Here is a 17,854-nt window from a genome sequence, read left to right on the forward strand (position 1 = left end):
TCCCCCTGTCCTGCTCCTCTCCGGGGACTCAATGACACCAGGGAGGGCCTCTGGACAGGCCCCGGCAGCCGCCGGATTCCTGGGTCGGCTGGGCGGGTGCAGCTCCCCTCCCCTGGCCCGGAGCTCACGGACCCTCCCGTCTCCTCCCGTCCGCGGCCCGTCCTCCCATGAGCACCCCCTCCTGTGCGGTGCTCTTCAGGTCTGGGGTTGGTTCTCCTCCTTTCCATCCCTCCTCTTTGCAGTGGCTTCTCTGTTTTGTCCTCCCGCTGTAGGAACAAGGCTTTCGAGTGCTCCCAGAAGCCTGCTCTCTGGGTCATCCCGCATCGGATCATCCCACGTGTCCTGGTTCTTGGCGCACGGGGGATTGTCCGTCGCATCCAGGACGTTTCGGCTGTGAAGTCAGGAGACTCTGGGTCCCACGTCCGACTGATCCGTGCTGGGGCTGGAGAACCAGCATGCGCCGTGCCCTTGAGGCAAGTCCAGTCGCCACAGAGATGCCACGAGATTTGGCCCGTGCGGTTTACATGGTGCTGTGGCCCCCACAGTCCTGATGTGGCTGCCTGGGTGGGGGCAGGGGGCACAGGTGTCTTGGTGGTAGAGAAGGGGGACCCGTGGCTCAGCTTCCCTGGCCTCGCCTTCTTGCGGGGATCCCGGGACAGTGGGAGACACAGTGTGCTTCCTGGTAGGGGGCAGGACATCCTGCTGGTGTTCCCCCCTCCCCCCACCTCGCTGTCTCAGATGCATGGGGACAAAGAGGCCTCATGGGTCTGCTGGGTTGTCCTGGCAGATGGCTTTTGCGGGCGCCCTCCCATAAGCAAAGGGCTTTGGGGGCCCACCTCCCCCACCCGTACTGTGACCCCGGCCCAGGCTTGTGAACAGCATGTAGTTTGGCTGTGTTTTGATTCTCGCTCTGCCAAATTCTGGCCTCTGGTTCCTCTGGAACCTTATGGCCATTCATTCTTGGAGCTTTCTCTTATTACCAACTCAACAGCCTTGCCCAACCCAAGCATGTCCAGACACAGCCAATCCCTGTGTCATGAAATGTCCCTCCCTCCGTGTTCCCAGGGCCCCAAGTCCACCTGGAAACTCCAATTCCACTTGGAGTCTGCTCTGTGAAATGTGACCGGAGACCCTGCGGAAGCTCGGCTCACGACCACACACATACCTCGAGGGGAAACAAGGAACCCGACGGAGGATACGACATGACGTCCCCAGTGGGCAGGGCCAGGTGTTCTTCTCCAGTAGATCCAGGGTCCCCCGGTGGGCGGGACCCCTGATGCACATCACTAACAGATCCACGGGTCCAGTGTGGGCGGGACCCAGGCACCCTCTCCAATAGATCCACGGCCCAAGGGGGCCAGGCCTGGGCACCCATTGTTCATCGCTCCTGGGTCCCCAGCAGACGGGACAGCAGTGTTCATCTTCAGTAGATCCTGGTCCCCAGTGGATGGGACCTGGGCAGTGACCACCAAAACATGCAGGGTCCCGACTGGGCAGGTGGAGGGCCCACCACTAATAGATCCAGGGCCCAAGAGGGTGGGCACAAGCAGCCATGTCCAATAGATCTGGGTCCCATCCCCACCATGTCCACCAGTGGTAGCCGCTGAGTGATGAGCACGGAGTTAATCTGTGCACAAGCTCCCGCCAGGGCTAGGACCTGGTGGTGGGAATTCTCTGGGTGGCCTCCAGGCCACAGTGACCCATCCACACGGTGCTCCTGGAAAGCCCACGCTAGTGGCTGTCGGATCGGTGCCTTGCCCACTTTTACTCTGTGACAGTGGTCGGGGTCCAGCCCCGCCACCCCCCTAGAATCATCCTTCTGGATGACACTCTCCCAAGTGTGTCTCCTCTGCCTTAGGCCCCTGGCTGGGGCAGGAGCAGTCACCCCAGCCTTCAGAGGGGAAGGAAGGCACTGCCTGGGGAGCCCAGTGACCATGCACCCATTGGGGGCCCCAAGACAGAGTGGCTCAGGGCTTTAGGACGCAGATAGCATGAGGGCCATGGGTCCTGGGTCCCCATCACCTAACTCAGGAAGGAGGTCAGCCAGGAAAGGGAGCCCAGACCCCGGAATGCAAAAAGCCAGCATGATGAGCTCCATCTGATGGTGGAGCCCCCTGGAGGGGTGCTGGGCGACACCTGCATCCGGTGCAGCAACAGATAAGTCCACCGAACGGCACACTCGGGTCCAGCCCCCACCCTGTAGACACCAGGAAGGTCCCCTCGGGGCTGAACATCAGAAGAAGTCAGGTCCTCGGCGCAATAGTACATGTTGCAATTAAATTCTTAGTATCTCTGAATGTGGGGTGCCTGGGAGGCTCAGTGGGTTGAGCCTCTGCCTTCGGCTCAAGTCATGATCTCTGGGTCCTGGGATCGATCCCACATCAAGTTCTCTGCTCAGTGGGGAGCCTGCTTCCTCCTCTCTCTCTGCCTGCCCCTCCGCCCACTTGTCATCTCTCTGCCAATTAAATAAATAAATAAAATCTTAAAAAAAAAATCTCTGAATGTTATTTTTCAAAATAGATGCCCAAGGCAAAACATATGTGAATTTATTTTGTTTATAGTTTTTAGAATTTTTAAATTTATTTATTTGACAGCGATCACAAGTAGGCAGAGAGGCAGGCAGAGAGAGAGAGGGGAGGAAGCAGGCTCCCGGCTGAGCAGAGAGCCCGATGTGGGACTCGTCCCAGGACCCTGAAATCATGACCTGAGCCGAAGGCAGAGGCTTAACCTATTGAGCCATCCAGGCGCCCCCGTATGTGAGTTTATAACCGAATCCAACACTCCATAAAACCCCCACTGAAACACGTAGTACGCACACGCATGCACACACATACACACACGCAAGCTCACAGAGGCACACCCCCTCTGGGCACTTCTACTCAACACAACAAAGTCCAGTCTCCCCGAGGCTTTACCACATTGATAATTTTATTATACTCTGAATAGAGACTGTATCTGAAAAGCAGAGAAAACGACTATACAAAGGTTTTATAGAACATTCATTTACATACTGGATATATTCTTTACAATATAAGAAAAGTAAAAATACCCACTAACAATAAGGCCGCTAAGGAGACGCGAGGTCTTTGACGCCGAGGGTACACGCGGAGACCTTAAATTCGGTGTGGCTTACCCCGGTGCCAGGTTAACACTGGAGGACACAGCGACCGGTTAATGAGCGAGCTAACAGGACCCTGGCTGTGAGGCGGTGGGGACCGTGGACCTCCCCGGGACAGGACCCCCTGCCCGCCAGCGCCCGGAGGCCACGCACCTTCCACGGAGCGGCCCCGAGCCTGAGTGGGGGTGGGGGTGGGGATCCCCGAGGTCGGAGCCCCGAGTTCCCGGGTTCCTCTTGCGTCGCATGACGCACGTGTAACAGGAAAAGAAACCTGCCACGCCGGCTCATCAGGAACCGGGAAGCAGACTTCCTGACATCCTGGCCGCGGCCAGGAAAAGCCACAGGCGGCCGGTCTGCCTCACGAGTGAGGGGCTGTGGCTTCTTGAGCGCTCGGGACGGGGACTGTACGGGAGGACCCAGAGGCCGGGTCACCCACCCGCACTCCGTTTCTAAACTAGCCCTCTCTTAATGGGAAGGGTGAGGGACCCGACCTGCGGTCTTTGGGTCAAACTGGGTAGAAGCCATCTCGGGATGAGGTGCGTCTTGGGGACGGCATCTCGGGTCCCCTCTGGCCGAATCTCTGCCATGAATGGAATCCCGAGATGCCAGCCGCCTCTGCTGAGGACCAGGTCCCCAGGGTCCCCAGGAGACGCCAACGTGTCCCACACAGCCACACCGACACCTGTCAGGGAAGAGGTCTGTGAAGACCAGGCAAACATTTGGCACAGAAATGAGGCACTTGCGTCTGGGGCATGGAGAGAGCCGGACGGCAGATGCGTCCCCCACTTTCACCTGCGTCCGACACCTGGCAACATGAGGCTTTCTGCTCTGGGCTTCCCCACATCCGTCTTGGACCCACTTAACAGAGAATATCACGTTCGCACCGCTGGAGTGATGCCTGCTGGCAATGCCCGGGGGGGCCCGAAGAGCTGGTCTTGGGCAGAGCGGGCAGCTCCTGGGAGCCCAGAGCCATGGGGTGCCCAGGCCGTGTGGGGGGAGACCGAGCCCCCGGTCCATCCTGGGGGACCCGTAGGAGCCGTGGCGTGACTGGCATCTGGATTCGGTAGCTCGGAGACGCAGGGGTGCGGCTCTCGGCCACTAACAGCCTCCAAGGACTGGGATTCCTTATCTTCCTCCTCCGCTCGGGATGCCGGAAATGCAGGATCCCAGACGGGGGCCGCAGAGGTCGGGACAAGTGGCCAACGGCTCAGAGGGCTCAGAACTGCTTGGGAGAGCAGGGCCGAGTCTCTGCCCAAATGTGACCCGCCCTCCGGAACCTTCCTCCCCAGAAAGGATGTCACCCGCCTGCTGGATGGGAACTATCCCCCAGTGAGCTTTGGGGAGGTCAAGGTTGCTGAGGCTGGCCTGTCGGGGACGTGGCCCCGGATCGTGGGCACAGGCTCGGCCTGGCAGCTCGCAGCACCGGGACCCCATCCTGCCCAGCAATTTACCATAAATAATTTGGCGTAAGTAGAATATAAATTACACAAAAAGACACTTCATGTCCATGTTCCTTCTCCTCTCACGGACGAGACCCCGTTCGGAGCCGGAGCGAGAGTGGGAGGCCGGAGCCACCACTGCCCACCGGGCCGGGGCGCTCGGGCAGCTCGGTGCCCTCCCCAGGGACCAGGTGGCCTTCCTGGTCCTCGCAGCCAGCGTGTCCCCCCCGCCGGCTCGTGCCCCCGGACTTCTGGGAGGGCCCGACCTGCACGGACCTTCAGCAAACATGCATCCCCTTCTCGGTGAGCTAGTGTCTCTGTCGTGGGAGAGAGGCCTCCCCCGGTGCTGGATGGACGGAGCCCCTCCGTGTGGCTGGTGGCACCCCCGGTCACCCAGGGCTGCCGTCCAGGGGCTGGATGCGCTCCTTCCCACCAATGCCGGCGTGCAAGGGGCACGGGGACCCGCGTCCTCGCTCGGCCCTGCTGCGTGGATCCCACTTTCCTCCACCCAGGAAGCGCTTGGCTACAGAGTTGTGCTGGCAAGCAGTGTTTCGGGGAAGGACAGCAGACGGGGAGCTGTGTGTCCTCGGGTCTGTGAAGCCGGAGGAGAAGCCCCCGGCCCTCGTGGGGCTGGAACGTCAGGCTGGCCAGATGCTGGCAGCGGACGCTCCAGCCCCGCGCGGTCTCGGGCTGGGAGGGGTCAGATCTTCTTAGGGGAGCCAATCATGACCTTTGACACAAAGTTGACGATGGCACTGGCAGGCTGTTCAGGGTCATGCTCTGCGAATAAGTGGCACACGTTATCTGTGGCGCTGCCCTGCTTCCGGGCCACAAACCCGAAGACTCTGTAACAGAGAAGGTGGGAGGTCAGCATGCCAGCGTCCTGCAAGGTCTGAGAGTGGGTGCAAACCTCCGTGTACTCCCCCTGCACCCCCACAACCTCTACTCACCACTCACTGCCACTCAGCCAGACACTGCCCACACCTGTCCACCCCTCAAGCCCCCAGGTACGGCAGGTACACGGCCGGCCACTGCCCCAGCCACTGCCCCAGCCACTGCCCCAGCCCCGGCCAATGCCCTGGCCACTGCCCCAGGCCACTCCTGGCCAGGATCCCACAGACTCAGGTCAGCGCGGGTCCCAGAGCCCCCACACGGCTGGTGGCCTGACTCTCCCAGAGGAGGCCAGGTCCCTCCGGTACTGGGGTAGGGCAATCAGGTCACAGGGGGCTCAGGTGAGAGCCCCTGTCTGGATGTCCCACACTCCTGCCCTTGGACCTCCTACACCCCAGTTACAAACTACAGGTAAGGAAGGAAATGGGTTTAAAAGAACAGCACGTCTAACTATTAGAGGAATCGGGGCCATTCTCCAAATGAGCCTCCGTGAGCCCTGACCCTCGCACAGGGACTTCTGCTGTCCCCAGTAAACTTGCCCTGCTCCCTCTTAGAAAAACAAGGGATTCATCTGTTCCAGTGGCGCGGCTTCCCAGCCACGAGAGGGTGTGGCTCGAGGAGCTAGGAGGGGGTAGCACACTCCACACACGGGAACACCGCCAGTCCCACATGCCAGAGCCGGGGCCTCTGAGCACTTTGTCAGATCCCGAGACAAACAGGACCGTGAACGGGGTGCCAGGGTGGGACCCGTGTGGTTCGAGCGATTCCCGGCAATCGGATTTAGGTTACATGGAGGAAGCCGGCCTGAAGGGTGCAGACAGCTCCGGAAGGTTCCGGAAGATTCCGGGAACACCGCTGCCCAGTGGGACTGTCCTGCCGCGGGGCCAGGGCAGCGGAAACCATGTTCCCCCTGCGTCTACAAAACGCTGAGCACCGGGTCACTGTTGCTCACAAGGGACGTCCTTCCTCTACCCCAACTTGTGCACCTGCCATCCGCTCCTGCCCCGAAGGGCCCAAAAAGCCGTGCAACTGGCTCCACGCTGCGGCCCTGGGGAACTGTGCATCTCAGGGAGGAGCGAGCGGGAAAGCAAACCCCAGGAGGCCCTTCCTACAGAAGGACGCGCTTCCCTGTATTTAAGCCATGAACGCGCTGGCACGATTCTCTCATTTCCCTACGGGAAACCCTTGCAGGAACTCAGTAAGGTCATGTACTTTGGTCCGTGCCGGGGAGGGCGCCGGCGTCCGGGAACCCACCTGGAGCAGGGTCCATCCGTGATCCACCTTGCAAACAGAAAGGAGAGTTAGAGTTACGTTAACGTCTTTATTTGCTTAACAAGCAAAAGACGCATGCGCGCTGCTTGATACAAACAGAGATTATCTTACTTCCTGTCCTGTGGGTCCAACGCACAGAAAATCACGCTGCTCACGGGGTAGTGCCTCCGGAAGAAGAGCCTGTCGGGACAGGGTGGGGGGACACGGTTCTATTAGCGGGCGGGAGGGGGACAGTGACGCACGGTGCAGGCTCCCCAGAAGGAGAGGCGGGCGGAGGGTGACTTGATTACTTGGAGAGAAGAACACACAGACACCGGTCAGAAATGGGCAGACGGGACGCAGGGCTGAGCAGCATTGGAAAAGTTGGTTCTTGGCAAGAGGGATGCACAGAGCAGAGCAACACTGTGCCCCTGCTGGCTGCATGGGGTTCAGGACCAAACCCCAGAGCCCTGGCACGGCCCTGGAGGAGAACCAGGGAGCCCAGCCTTCCTGTGCTTGCCCAAGAACCGCAGACGGTGTCCAGCCAAAGACCACGTCCAGCGAACCTTCCTTGCTGGGCATAGGGTGTCCAGGCAGGGACCGGAGCCCACGTCAGACAGGGGGATGGAGCAGACGGCTCATTGTGAACCTACAGACTAGCTGTGAGGCGGATGTGAAGGGCAGATTGGGGCTGCCCTGGGGACAGCGCTGCCTGCTGGCCGGAGCCAATGGGCTGCCCTTGTGCCCCATGGCACTCCTGCCATCCCTCTGCCTTTATGGCTGAGGACCGGCTCTTTCAGTAACCACACAGGGCTGTTTCCATAACAAATGAATAACAAGTGCATTGGAAATCCTTTGACCCTGAGGCCAGGGGCTCTGCTGGGAGGAAGGGCATGCAAGCTGTGGTCCGTGCGCCTGACTCTGCTCCCCCTTTGGACTGCGGCCCTACTATGTTCCTGCCTGTGGCCCTACCATGTTCCTGGGACATCTGCTAGGTAGAAGACGCTCAGGAGCAGCTCTGCTGAATGCCACCGAAACATTGTTCTCTACATATTCCAACACCACGTAGAGAACATTTAGTATCCTAACGTACTACACAGCAGAGAGACAATTGAGAGTAACTGTCACTAAAGTTAGCTAGTCTTAATGTATCACTGATGGTTACGTTATGGTTCATTATCTAGATACTGAAGTAACACCTAGCAGCGTCGAAACGGGACCACCACCAATCAGATGGAATGACATGGAACCAAAGACAGGGGGTTCTACCACCGTCTCCCAGTGTTTTAACAGAATCACATTAAAAGGTTTTTCTGTTTAAAACTATACTCGCGTGTGGGTGAGTCACTCAAAGGTCCAAACCTTTCCCCCTTTTCTTTTTTATTACAATTTTACTGACTCCCAAGAAGAATGACCTCGGGCCAAATGTCCATGGTTTACGTGCAGGTCCTGGGAGGTCCCGAAGGACGGGGTGTGCCGATGAGGGACGCGTCCAGAGCCACGTCCCAGGGACGCTCAGTTTGGCGGGAGGTCTGACCAGGTGCCCAGAAGCCCCACCCGCAGCCCGGGCCCAGGCACACTCACTTCCTCTGGTTGTCCGTCAGGGTGATGCCCTGGGCCGACACCTTGAAATGCACGACCGTGCACAGGGGAGGCGGCTCCTGAACGAGGGTGAGGCTCAGGGCCTTCTGGATGGCCTGGTGGCCGGTGAGCGACTCCATCTCCACGGAGTTCAGGTACCACACGTTGCAGGCTGGAAGACACCCGGGGAAGCAGGTGTTCACCGGAGGCAAAGCCCTTGGTCACCGATTCCACAGATGTGGATGGAGCAGGACGCGGGACACACGCGCCCAGAGGCCCCATCCCGGGAGCCTCCCGCTGTCCCTGTCGCTGCGTCCCCACTGGGGCCGGAGACCCCTCCCCACCTCCTTGCCGGTGTGGGTCCGCAGCACCACCGCCGGTCAGGGAACATGCGAGAGGGAAACCTGAGGGCCAGCTCCCCACAGAAGCGTCCACACATGGAGCTGGAAGCTGCAGCACCCAGAGCAGCAGGGACACTGCGTGAGGCATGGGACTTGGAGCAAAGGCTGTGTGAGGAAGGCACGGGTCGGCCCGTCCTGTCTGGGTCACATCCCCGCTATGCCATGGGGCTGGGGGCTTCTTGCGGGTGGGGAATTCGACTGTCAAGTCTGAGCAGGGCTTGGCGAACAGCCCTGGGCCCTCTGAGACCCCTGCAGCTCACGCAGAGGCGGACATGGGACTTCAGGGTGCGTGTGAGGTCGGCCTGACCTGAGATGCTCAGGACTCTGCCTACCGCTCCCTCCCAGCAGGAGTCACGGCCCCACCTGGCCGGCCATCAAGAATGTGTCCCTTCCACCCCCCACCACCCCTAAGAAAACAGCTGCCCATGACACCTGCCCTGCTGGACGCCAGGCTCCACCCGAGTGTCCGTGGCCTGCGAGCGCCCAGCCCCTGCTGGCCTCTAGGCAAAGGTGGCAAATCACAGCTCATCTTCAAAGCCCGGGGGTCTCAGAAGCAAGACCTGGGTCTGCACCAAGTTCATCGGAATGCGGTGCTCCGCCCTTGATCCTAGGTTGCTGAGTGTGACAAGCATGTTGGCCAGGGTCCCACTGAGGTCACGGGGAAAAACCACCAGAACCGAATTATCATCAGAGCCATTGCAGAGGCCCAAGTGGAAAGGCCCAGGAGAAGGGAAAGAGCAGATTCTAGAAAGCCTCTCGGGAAGGACGCAGCCTGAGGCCGGCGGATGGGGTCTTCAGCGAGACTGTCCACCCTGCACAGAGCCGGCCATGCTCACTGCAGGGGGTGACCCCACTTCCTCTAGGGGCACAGCCCCGAACTCGCCATCAGCAGTGGGTTTCCTCCGAGACCCCAGCTTTCCCCTACAAAGTTCCCTGAACCACTCCCTTGCCCTCACCAAGAGCAGCTTGAGACGGCAACCCGGTACCAGCCAGAAATGCCCTGTGCCGCCAGGCAGCCGTGACAGGGAACTTCCTATCTCAAATGCAACCGTTTTCGGGCCTCCGGGCTCTGCTAATGCTGTGCACTCTGAGGACAATCCCTGCATCTCGGGCTGTGGAGAGCACTTTCCAGAGCCCATCTCCGCCCATCTGCACCTGTCCTGTGCGGAAGAGGGCACAGTGGCCTGGAGACCCCGAGAAGCGGTCCAGCAGCCTCGCAGCCCCTGGGTGTTCACACAGCCACAGCTCCGTGCTGCTTCTGCTGCTGCCGCAGTGTCGATGGGGCGCGCTCAGTGAGACACGCCAGATGTTCCCGAGCGTGCGCTGTGGATTCTACCGTGAGGCCTGCAGGCTGAGTGTGAGCGCCCTCAGCCACAGGTGACGCCTGTGGATGACACCATGTGCCCGTCCTCACAGCAGACACACCTTCAGAAGGTTGCACCTGTGCACTCTCACCCAGAGGGATGCTTGGGGTGTGGGCAGGAGTCGCAGAAGCACTTGCTCCCTCCGGCTGATTGGTACCGACCTGAGGGAAGCGGCAGGACTGGGGGTGACCCGCACTCCAGCTGCCACCTAGACTTGAGGGGTTTACACGGGTCGTCTCAGGACAGAGCGCGTGCTGGTTCATTATGACCGTGACTGCCCAGCGCCCCATGCCCACCACGCTCCAATGAAATGCCGGGTCAACCCTGACTGTCCTTCCGGATAACGTGGCTGTCTTTATCAGGAGGCTCGGGGTCCCATAGGTCCCCGTTCCAAGAAGACTCAGAAGGAGAAATCTTCCATAACCACGGCGGACAACCATCTCAGAGGTGGGGATACTGGAGGCACGTGCTGACTTAGCAGGAAAACAGAATGGTTCGATGAACCCCCAGGGAAAACTGAGCAGCCAGCAGATGGAGGTCATGCCGCATGTATGGCGATGAGAAAATGGGAAAGGGGGGTGTGGCGGCCACAGCCGACGCTCCGTGTGGCCCACGGGAAACACATGAAGAGAGTGAGTCCTAGGATTTCTCGCACAAGGAGAACCTTTCTTTTCCTCCTTGTATTGTATTCGCATGAGAAGATGGACACGATCTGAGCCTCTGGAGGTGACTACTCGAAACTTAGATCATCAAACCCTCTAGCTGTGTGCCGCAGGCCTGTGCAGCGATGGTATGTCAACTGTTCACAAAGCCAGAAAGACGTGAGAGGCGGATGGGAAAGCAGGATAAAACCACTTCCCGCTATCGTCACGAGTATACAAGGAAAGTGTGCGTGTTTGAGCAGGAACTGGACGGCTGCCTGGAAACTTCAAGACCATGTGATTTTCGGAGGGTGGATGGCCTGCCTTCGATTTCATGAGCATTCCTGTGAGCATGTCCAAAATCAAGACGAGGAATTCTGATCTAACTGCAATGAATCCCACAAAACAGGCACAGCCTGGGTCTAAAGAACGGGCTCCCACCAACCCTTGTGGAACCACACGCAGTGAATCCCACAAAATGGGCACAGCCTGGGTCTAAAGAACGGGCTCCCACCAGCCCTTGTGGAACCACACACGGCCCTTTCAATAAGGAGTCGGGGCGTGGGGAATCTCACCCTTGACGGCAGAGCCATGGGGTCTTTCCTCAGAGCAGAGGAGGGAAGCTGTCCCTTGCCAAACCACAGCCGGGGTGGGTCTGCCAAGCACACGGGTCCCGGAGCCCTGCTCTCCAGTGGGGAGGGGGAGCACAGGGTGACCAGGGTTTGTCTACACAGCCTGGACCCCAACGTCTAATTCGACCTGATGGCCCTGCCAGGGGTGGGGGTCACCTTGTGGAGCAGGGCTGCCTCCTGTGAACGGGGCCGCACCTGTCATACCCACAGGAAACAAAGCCTCAGGGACACACAGCCTCCCTCAGCCCTACTGCGTCCAGGAACCCGGGTCCGAAGGTGGCAATGCAAGCTTCAGAGACAAGGACATAATGAGGAAAGGTAGCCTACCAAGGGTTGTTTCTAGTATCAAGAAGCAGGAATAAGCCAAACGAGCAAGACAGACCATTGTGCAGCTGCTGGAAACGAGACCTGTGTGGTGTGCGGATGAAAGGGAGAACTTCTTACTCGGAGCGAGATATGGAAAAACTTCCAGGGCGTCTGGCCTCTGAGCAGTTCACCTTTACTCTCTCTTCCGAGTCTCCTTTTTTTTTTTTTAAATCAAGATTTTATTTATCAGTCAGAAAGAGAGCATGAGCAGAGGGGAGCAGAGGGAGGCAGAGGGAGAGGGAGAAGCAGACTCCCTGCTGAGCAGAGAGCCCGATGTAGGGCTCGATCCCAGGACCCTGAGATCATGACCTGAGCTGAAGGCAGATGCTTAAGGATTGAGCCACCTGGGCGTGCCTTCCTTTTCTTAATTTAAAGAACTTCTACTGCTTTTATAAAGAAAATATCCTTCACAATCTGGTAAGTTAAGGACACAGTGTAATACTTCTGGGAAATGTGCAAGAGGTCTGTCCCTTCTTCTCGGGATGGACTGTATCCCACGGCTTCAACACCACCAAAGAAGAGACAAAACGCCAACAGTCAAAGATAGGAATGACCCAGAAAGCCCTTGGCCACCGGAGAGGAGGGTAGTGTGCACCGCCCCCGACCAGGGCTGCCCGTGTCTGCTCACGCTCCTGAGTGCTGCTCCCTCAGCTTGATGGGGAGGGGCTCCATATAGGACAATTTAAGCCCTGGGGTGAATGAGGACACTCACAAAATTTAATCTGTAGGTGGGGGGCGCCTGGGTGGCTCAGTGGGTTAAAGCCTCTGCCTTCAGCTCAGGTCATGATCCTGGGGTCCACGTAGGGCTCTTTGCTCGTCGGGGAGCCTGCTTCTCCTCTCTGCCTACTTGTAACCTCTGTCTGTCAAGTAAATAAATAAAATCTTAAAGAAAAAAAATTTAATCTGGGGGAAAAAAATCAGTTCCCTCGAGGCGATCGCTGATGGGGCAGTCTGACTGCCTTCCTACGCTTTTTCCAATAACCGCAGGGCCTCTGCGAGCTCGCGGCTGTTTTGTCCTCACTCGAGACACGGATCCGTGTCCTGATTCCACGCCTTGCCTTGTCCCCCATGAAATGAGCTGCGCGGACGTCTTAGAAACATGCAATTTTATAAAAGGACACAGGCATCGCACCGTCATGTGCTAACGCACAGCTCCGAGGCTCACATGTGGTCTCCAGGGCCCGCCTCGAGTCCTGGGATCTGCCATTCTTCAGAACAGCACATGATCTAACACTACTGGTGCCTGCCAGGCGCTCTCCAACAAGACTGTGAAGTTAGATCATTGATAAGCCGGAGTAGGAGAAGCTGTAATATCCAACCACAAGGGCCACAATGGTTCCTAAGGACGATTAGCGAATGCACTGATACGTTTATTAACTGGACATTAACTGGGAAAAACGGTAACCAAGAAGCCGAGGGAGAAATGCGAGAGGGCCTTGTCTAAGAGGTTCCTGGGCCAAGTGCAGAGCGCCAAGACGTGGGGGGCAGTGAAACCCCAGGCTGAGCACATGCAGCCCAGAGACATCGGGCACCCCACTGTGGCCCGTGCCAGGTAAGAGTGAGGCCACAGGAAGGGCCATGTCTCCTGGGCCAGGAAGAGCATTTTCCGTGCAAACACAGCAGGGATAACACCACAACAACCTGTGTGAGTGCCCCCGTCCCAGCTCCCATGGTGGTTTTCAATGTCTGATTCGCGTGGTGTTTGCAGCCACGCTGTTGGGAGAGATCATTACCATCGTCACGTCAAGGTCCACGTGGCTGAGTGGTCCAAACCCTGTGTGGTGGAGCCTGGACTTGAACCCAGGGCTGACACAGCCCACGCTCCTCATTTTGGACCTCCACGTTCTAACACGTTGCTGTTTGGCGCAAAGCACGTCACCCTCGTTCTGGACACACAGAACGTATCCCTCAAGGATGGTCTGAAAAGAGTTCAATACTCCATTATTTGTTGAGAGAGAGATGGATTTTAGCTGAGCAACAGGCGTAGTGACAGGGAGATCCACAGAGAAAAACTGCACAAGAGAACCATGCGCATCGTACAGAGTCGGAAACAAGAAAAGAGCTGTAGATCGCACTGACCTCCGACACATGGCTGTGAGGTAGGTACCGATGACGCGGTATCGCTATCGATCCAACCAGACGCTGACATTCCTTTCCCAACCTTTCCAAGAGCAAACGTCCACCATGGGGAACTCGGTTCCCTCACAGCTGCAGACCCACAGGAGCCCTGTGGCCTTGGCCGTATCCACAGCCCACCTACACTGGGGCCACGAAGCCTGCATCAAATGTGGCAACAGCGAGCAAGGGACTGTCCTTACATCACGATGCAGAAAACAAGATTAATGTAGACGTCGATCCCTTTCCTGCCCACCAGAGAACAATCACAATTTGGAACTAAACACACAATCCAATGTACATTCGCAGCCCCCGGTGAAATACCTTGGTATAAATTTAATAAAATTAGGTACAAGAAACAGTCAAAAGGAAAACTGTAAAACTTTGATGAACGACACAAAATAACTAAATAAACGGACGGAGAGTCCATGTTCATGGATAAGAAGACGCAATTTTGTCAAGATGGCGGTTCTTCCCAACTTGATCTATAGATACAATTCAACTCCAATAAAAATCCCAGCAAGTTATTTTGTGGACATTGGCCAATGGATTCTAGAGTTTATATGGAAGCAAAAGACCAAGAAGAGCCAACACATGCTTGACGGGGAAGCAGCCTGGGGAGGACTGACACTACCTGGTTTGAAGATTTACTGGAAAGCCAGTAGTCACAACGGTGTTATTGGCAAAAGAACAGACAAATAGATCAGTAGAAAACACTGGGGGCCCAGAAATAGACCCGCGTAAGTACAGTCAGCTGATCCTCGACCGAAGAGTAAAGATAATACAATGGGGCAGAGGTTCCGTCTTCCACGGAGGATGCTAACACACACCTCACACCTTTCCCAAACACTGACTCGCTGTGGGCCACAGGCTGGAATGTACAATGTAAAAGTATAAAACTCCCAGAAGATCACATAGAAGAAAATCCAAATCATCGTGGATTTGGTGACAAACTTTAGAGACAACCCCAAAGGCATGACCCATGAAAGAAAGAAAAGATAAACCGGATGTCATTAAAATTAAGGGATTTCCACTCTGTGAAGACAATGTCAAAAGAATGAGAAGATGAGCCACAGATTGGGGGAAAATATCTTCAAAAGACGTATCTGATAAAGGACTGGTCTCCAAAATATACAAACAACTTCTAAAATTCAACAAGAGGAAAAATACCCAATGAAAAAACAGACCAGATACCTTAACAGACATAAGCGGCAAAGAGAAGATCCATGTCACGTGTCATCATGGAAATGCAAATTAAAACATCGATGGGATACGAAAGCACACCTATTAGAAACAGCCACAATCTGGAACCCTGATGACAGCAAATGCCCCAGTGGAGACTCGTGGACAGCAACGCGTAACATAGGTTCACAGAACAAAGATACCCTTTGGCGGGGGACACCATAATGCGGAACATCGGGCAGGGGGTCTGTGGGAAACCTCTCAATGTTGCCGTGAACCCACAACTGCTCTAAAACTTCATAAAGTTTATTAGTTTAAAAAAAAAACAGGTGCCCAGGCAAACTCGCTGTCCGGGGGTCTGTGTCACCCTGGGTTGTAGGCAAATGGGACGACGCTGTCGGCTGCTCAGTTAGGCCCACGAGCTCTTACACTCACGGCTAGGGGGGTCTGGGCCCCCACAACTGGCTCCCTGCCTTCTCCCCAGACAAAACCCAGGACCTGGCTTTCTCCCGCAGTCTCTTGTCTTGTCCACAGTGCGGTTATTTCCAGCCCGGGGAGGCCTCGCTCTGTCTGTCCACACTCGCTGTTGCGCCCAGCCTGGGGGGCCCCCCAAAAGGGATCTCCTTCACGCACACAGCAGGAAGGAAACCCACAGACCCAAGAAGACCCCCTTTCCACGCAGGAACTAGGACCGGCGGACACGAAGCCAGCGACTGACCTGCTCCTTGCTTCAGCAGCTCTGCGGCCGAGTTGGCCGCCGTCTGGGGAGAGCTATCGGCGATCTCCTCCAACGGATCTGCAGGAAGGAGAAAGAAAATGCGGGCATGAGTCCGGCTCCCCGAGGAAGAACCTTTAGAACAGGGTGGCACTCGGGGGCCTGGGTTCCCAGGCAGTGACAACCCCCGGCGTTCTGAGCAGGTGGAGGGGGCGACACGGTCCAGCAAGATGTCTCTCTCTGCTCTCAGGAACCACTGCAGAGAGCAAATCGCACGTACCTACGCCGTAAACCAGTCACTACAGAATCTACTACAATCACGTGACACCAAGGCTGCCCAGGAAGGTGGGAAGTACGGCCAAATGACACTGTAGTCATGTGAGGTGATGGCGTTACCAGGGCCTGCCTCTGCCAACTAGGCTGGACCACAGGACGCTCTTTGGGGTTGACCCACAGGGCACACGACAGAGGACGACTCCGGTCCAACTTCTGTGGGCACGTCCTCATGGACCCGACACCGCCGTTCCCCACACACACATGGACAGGCAGGCCCTACAGAGGATCCCCCCCGTACCTCGGTCTGGAATGAGCAGCTTGCAGGGCAAAGCCAAGGGCGTGATGGAATGCTGACACACCAAAGCCGTCAGGCTCCCTGGAACGGGTGAACAGCAGAGGGGGGTTAGCGGGGCCCCACACACCGCCCGCTCCACCCACGTGCCGCTGCAGGAAGCCCCTGCAGGAAGCCCCTGCAGGGGGGCGAGCGCTTCTGCTCTTAGAACTAACGCTCTGTTATTGCGGGACTTGGTGCAAAGCTTCAGTGATGTGACCAGTCCCACAAGACAGCTAGAAGCTATGTAAAGGAACTGCGGTGACTCTTGGCCAAGACATGCAGGTGCCGACTTCTACAGAGGACATCGGCCGTCGATGGAGTCTGGGACCGCAGCCCAGATGCCTCCGTGGTCCCTGCCACGTGCTCCTGGAGACTGCGTCTGGGTGCATCCCGGCAAGACTGCGAGGCCGGCAAGGGCTCCTCTCACGGAGAAGGACGGCCCACGCTCCGGCTCTAACCCAGACCCCACTTGCGGGCCTGCCTGCGAGGATGCCACCTGCCTGCCATGTGTTTGGGTCTGAAAAAGCCTTCAGAACAACTCCCCACCCAGTTTATCATAGAGATGGTAACTCGGGGGAGGGCACGGGGAGCCCAGAGCATGGGAGGGGACGGCCCCGCCTCTCGGGGCAGCAGTGGGGGTGCACACCATTCTGGCATGGGCCAGAATGCCAAGTGGGACCTTACAGCCACTTACCGAAATAGGGTTCGTTGGGGCACCCTTTCAACCGCACTCCCTTCGGGGTACACTCGATCAGAAAGTGCCGAACGAGTTCATTGGCCAGATCCCCCGCTGCGGTGAGAGATTGAAAAGAAAGAAAAAACAGAACTTAAAAAATAAGAGCACGGGAGGAGGGGAGAGAGGGACAGAGCACCAGCTAAAGGGAGGGGCCCCCGGAGCCGGGCTGCTGGCGTCGGTGGACTGCCAAGCAGCACCCTGGGGATGAAAGCAGAGCCCCCCACGGTGACATGTCCAGAAGTGCAGGGGTCCCGGGTACGAACCCTCACACATTCTGCAAGCATTCCCAGTGCAGGGATGAGTCAGGAACATGCCATCTAGACCCTTCCCCTCGTAACAGGAGAAACCAGAAGCATCTGGACGCAAGGTGATGCCCGAGAACAAGCCACTGACGGGAGCTGGAAGGGTCCAGCCAGGAGCCCCGTGGCAGACCCCCAGGAAGGAAACCCTCCGTCACTGGGACCAGACAGAACATCGCCGCTGCCCCCCACCGGCCTGAGCATCTGAAGACGGGCGCGTCCAGAAATCCACCCAACTGAGCTGGAAACCACCGACAGTGGCACCAGCTGGCGGTCAGTCTGGTTGCCCGCCTGGCCCATGGGCAGCTCCCACACAGGCTGACGGACAGCAGCAGCGGGCACGTCAGGGGTGGTGGGGAGGGCTGGCAGGAAGGGCGACGGTCCGACTCCGTGGCAGGTTGTGGCGAACACATGAGCGGAAAGGAGCAGCGTGCCTCCTCGGCTGTGGGAGAAGGATCCGCGTCTTCCACACTGAAGCGGACACAGGCTCCAGGGACAGGTGTCTCAGTGGGA

At 57.6% G+C, this 17,854-nt stretch overlaps 1 protein-coding gene across 9 annotated transcripts in view; it reads right to left on the reverse strand.

Annotated features, from left to right (window-relative positions):
• Nucleotides 1-2,910: 2,910 nt before the first annotated feature.
• Nucleotides 2,911-17,854, reverse strand: part of TNS3 (tensin 3) — a 201,800-nt gene continuing 186,856 nt past the window's right edge. For all 9 annotated transcript variants that reach the window (XM_032305050.1, XM_032305044.1, XM_032305045.1 and 6 more), the window contains 7 exons: nt 17,001-17,096; nt 16,271-16,348; nt 15,700-15,777; nt 8,284-8,452; nt 6,832-6,900; nt 6,703-6,729; nt 2,911-5,402 (listed from right to left, as the gene is read on the reverse strand). In XM_032305050.1, coding sequence (XP_032160941.1) covers nt 5,258-5,402; nt 6,703-6,729; nt 6,832-6,900; nt 8,284-8,452; nt 15,700-15,777; nt 16,271-16,348; nt 17,001-17,096 — 662 coding nt within the window. In that variant the 3' untranslated portion in view covers nt 2,911-5,257. The remainder of the gene's footprint in view (nt 5,403-6,702; nt 6,730-6,831; nt 6,901-8,283; nt 8,453-15,699; nt 15,778-16,270; nt 16,349-17,000; nt 17,097-17,854) is intronic.

Source organism: Mustela erminea, chromosome 11 (genome assembly GCF_009829155.1).
Source record: "Mustela erminea isolate mMusErm1 chromosome 11, mMusErm1.Pri, whole genome shotgun sequence".
NCBI lineage: Eukaryota > Metazoa > Chordata > Mammalia > Carnivora > Mustelidae > Mustela > Mustela erminea.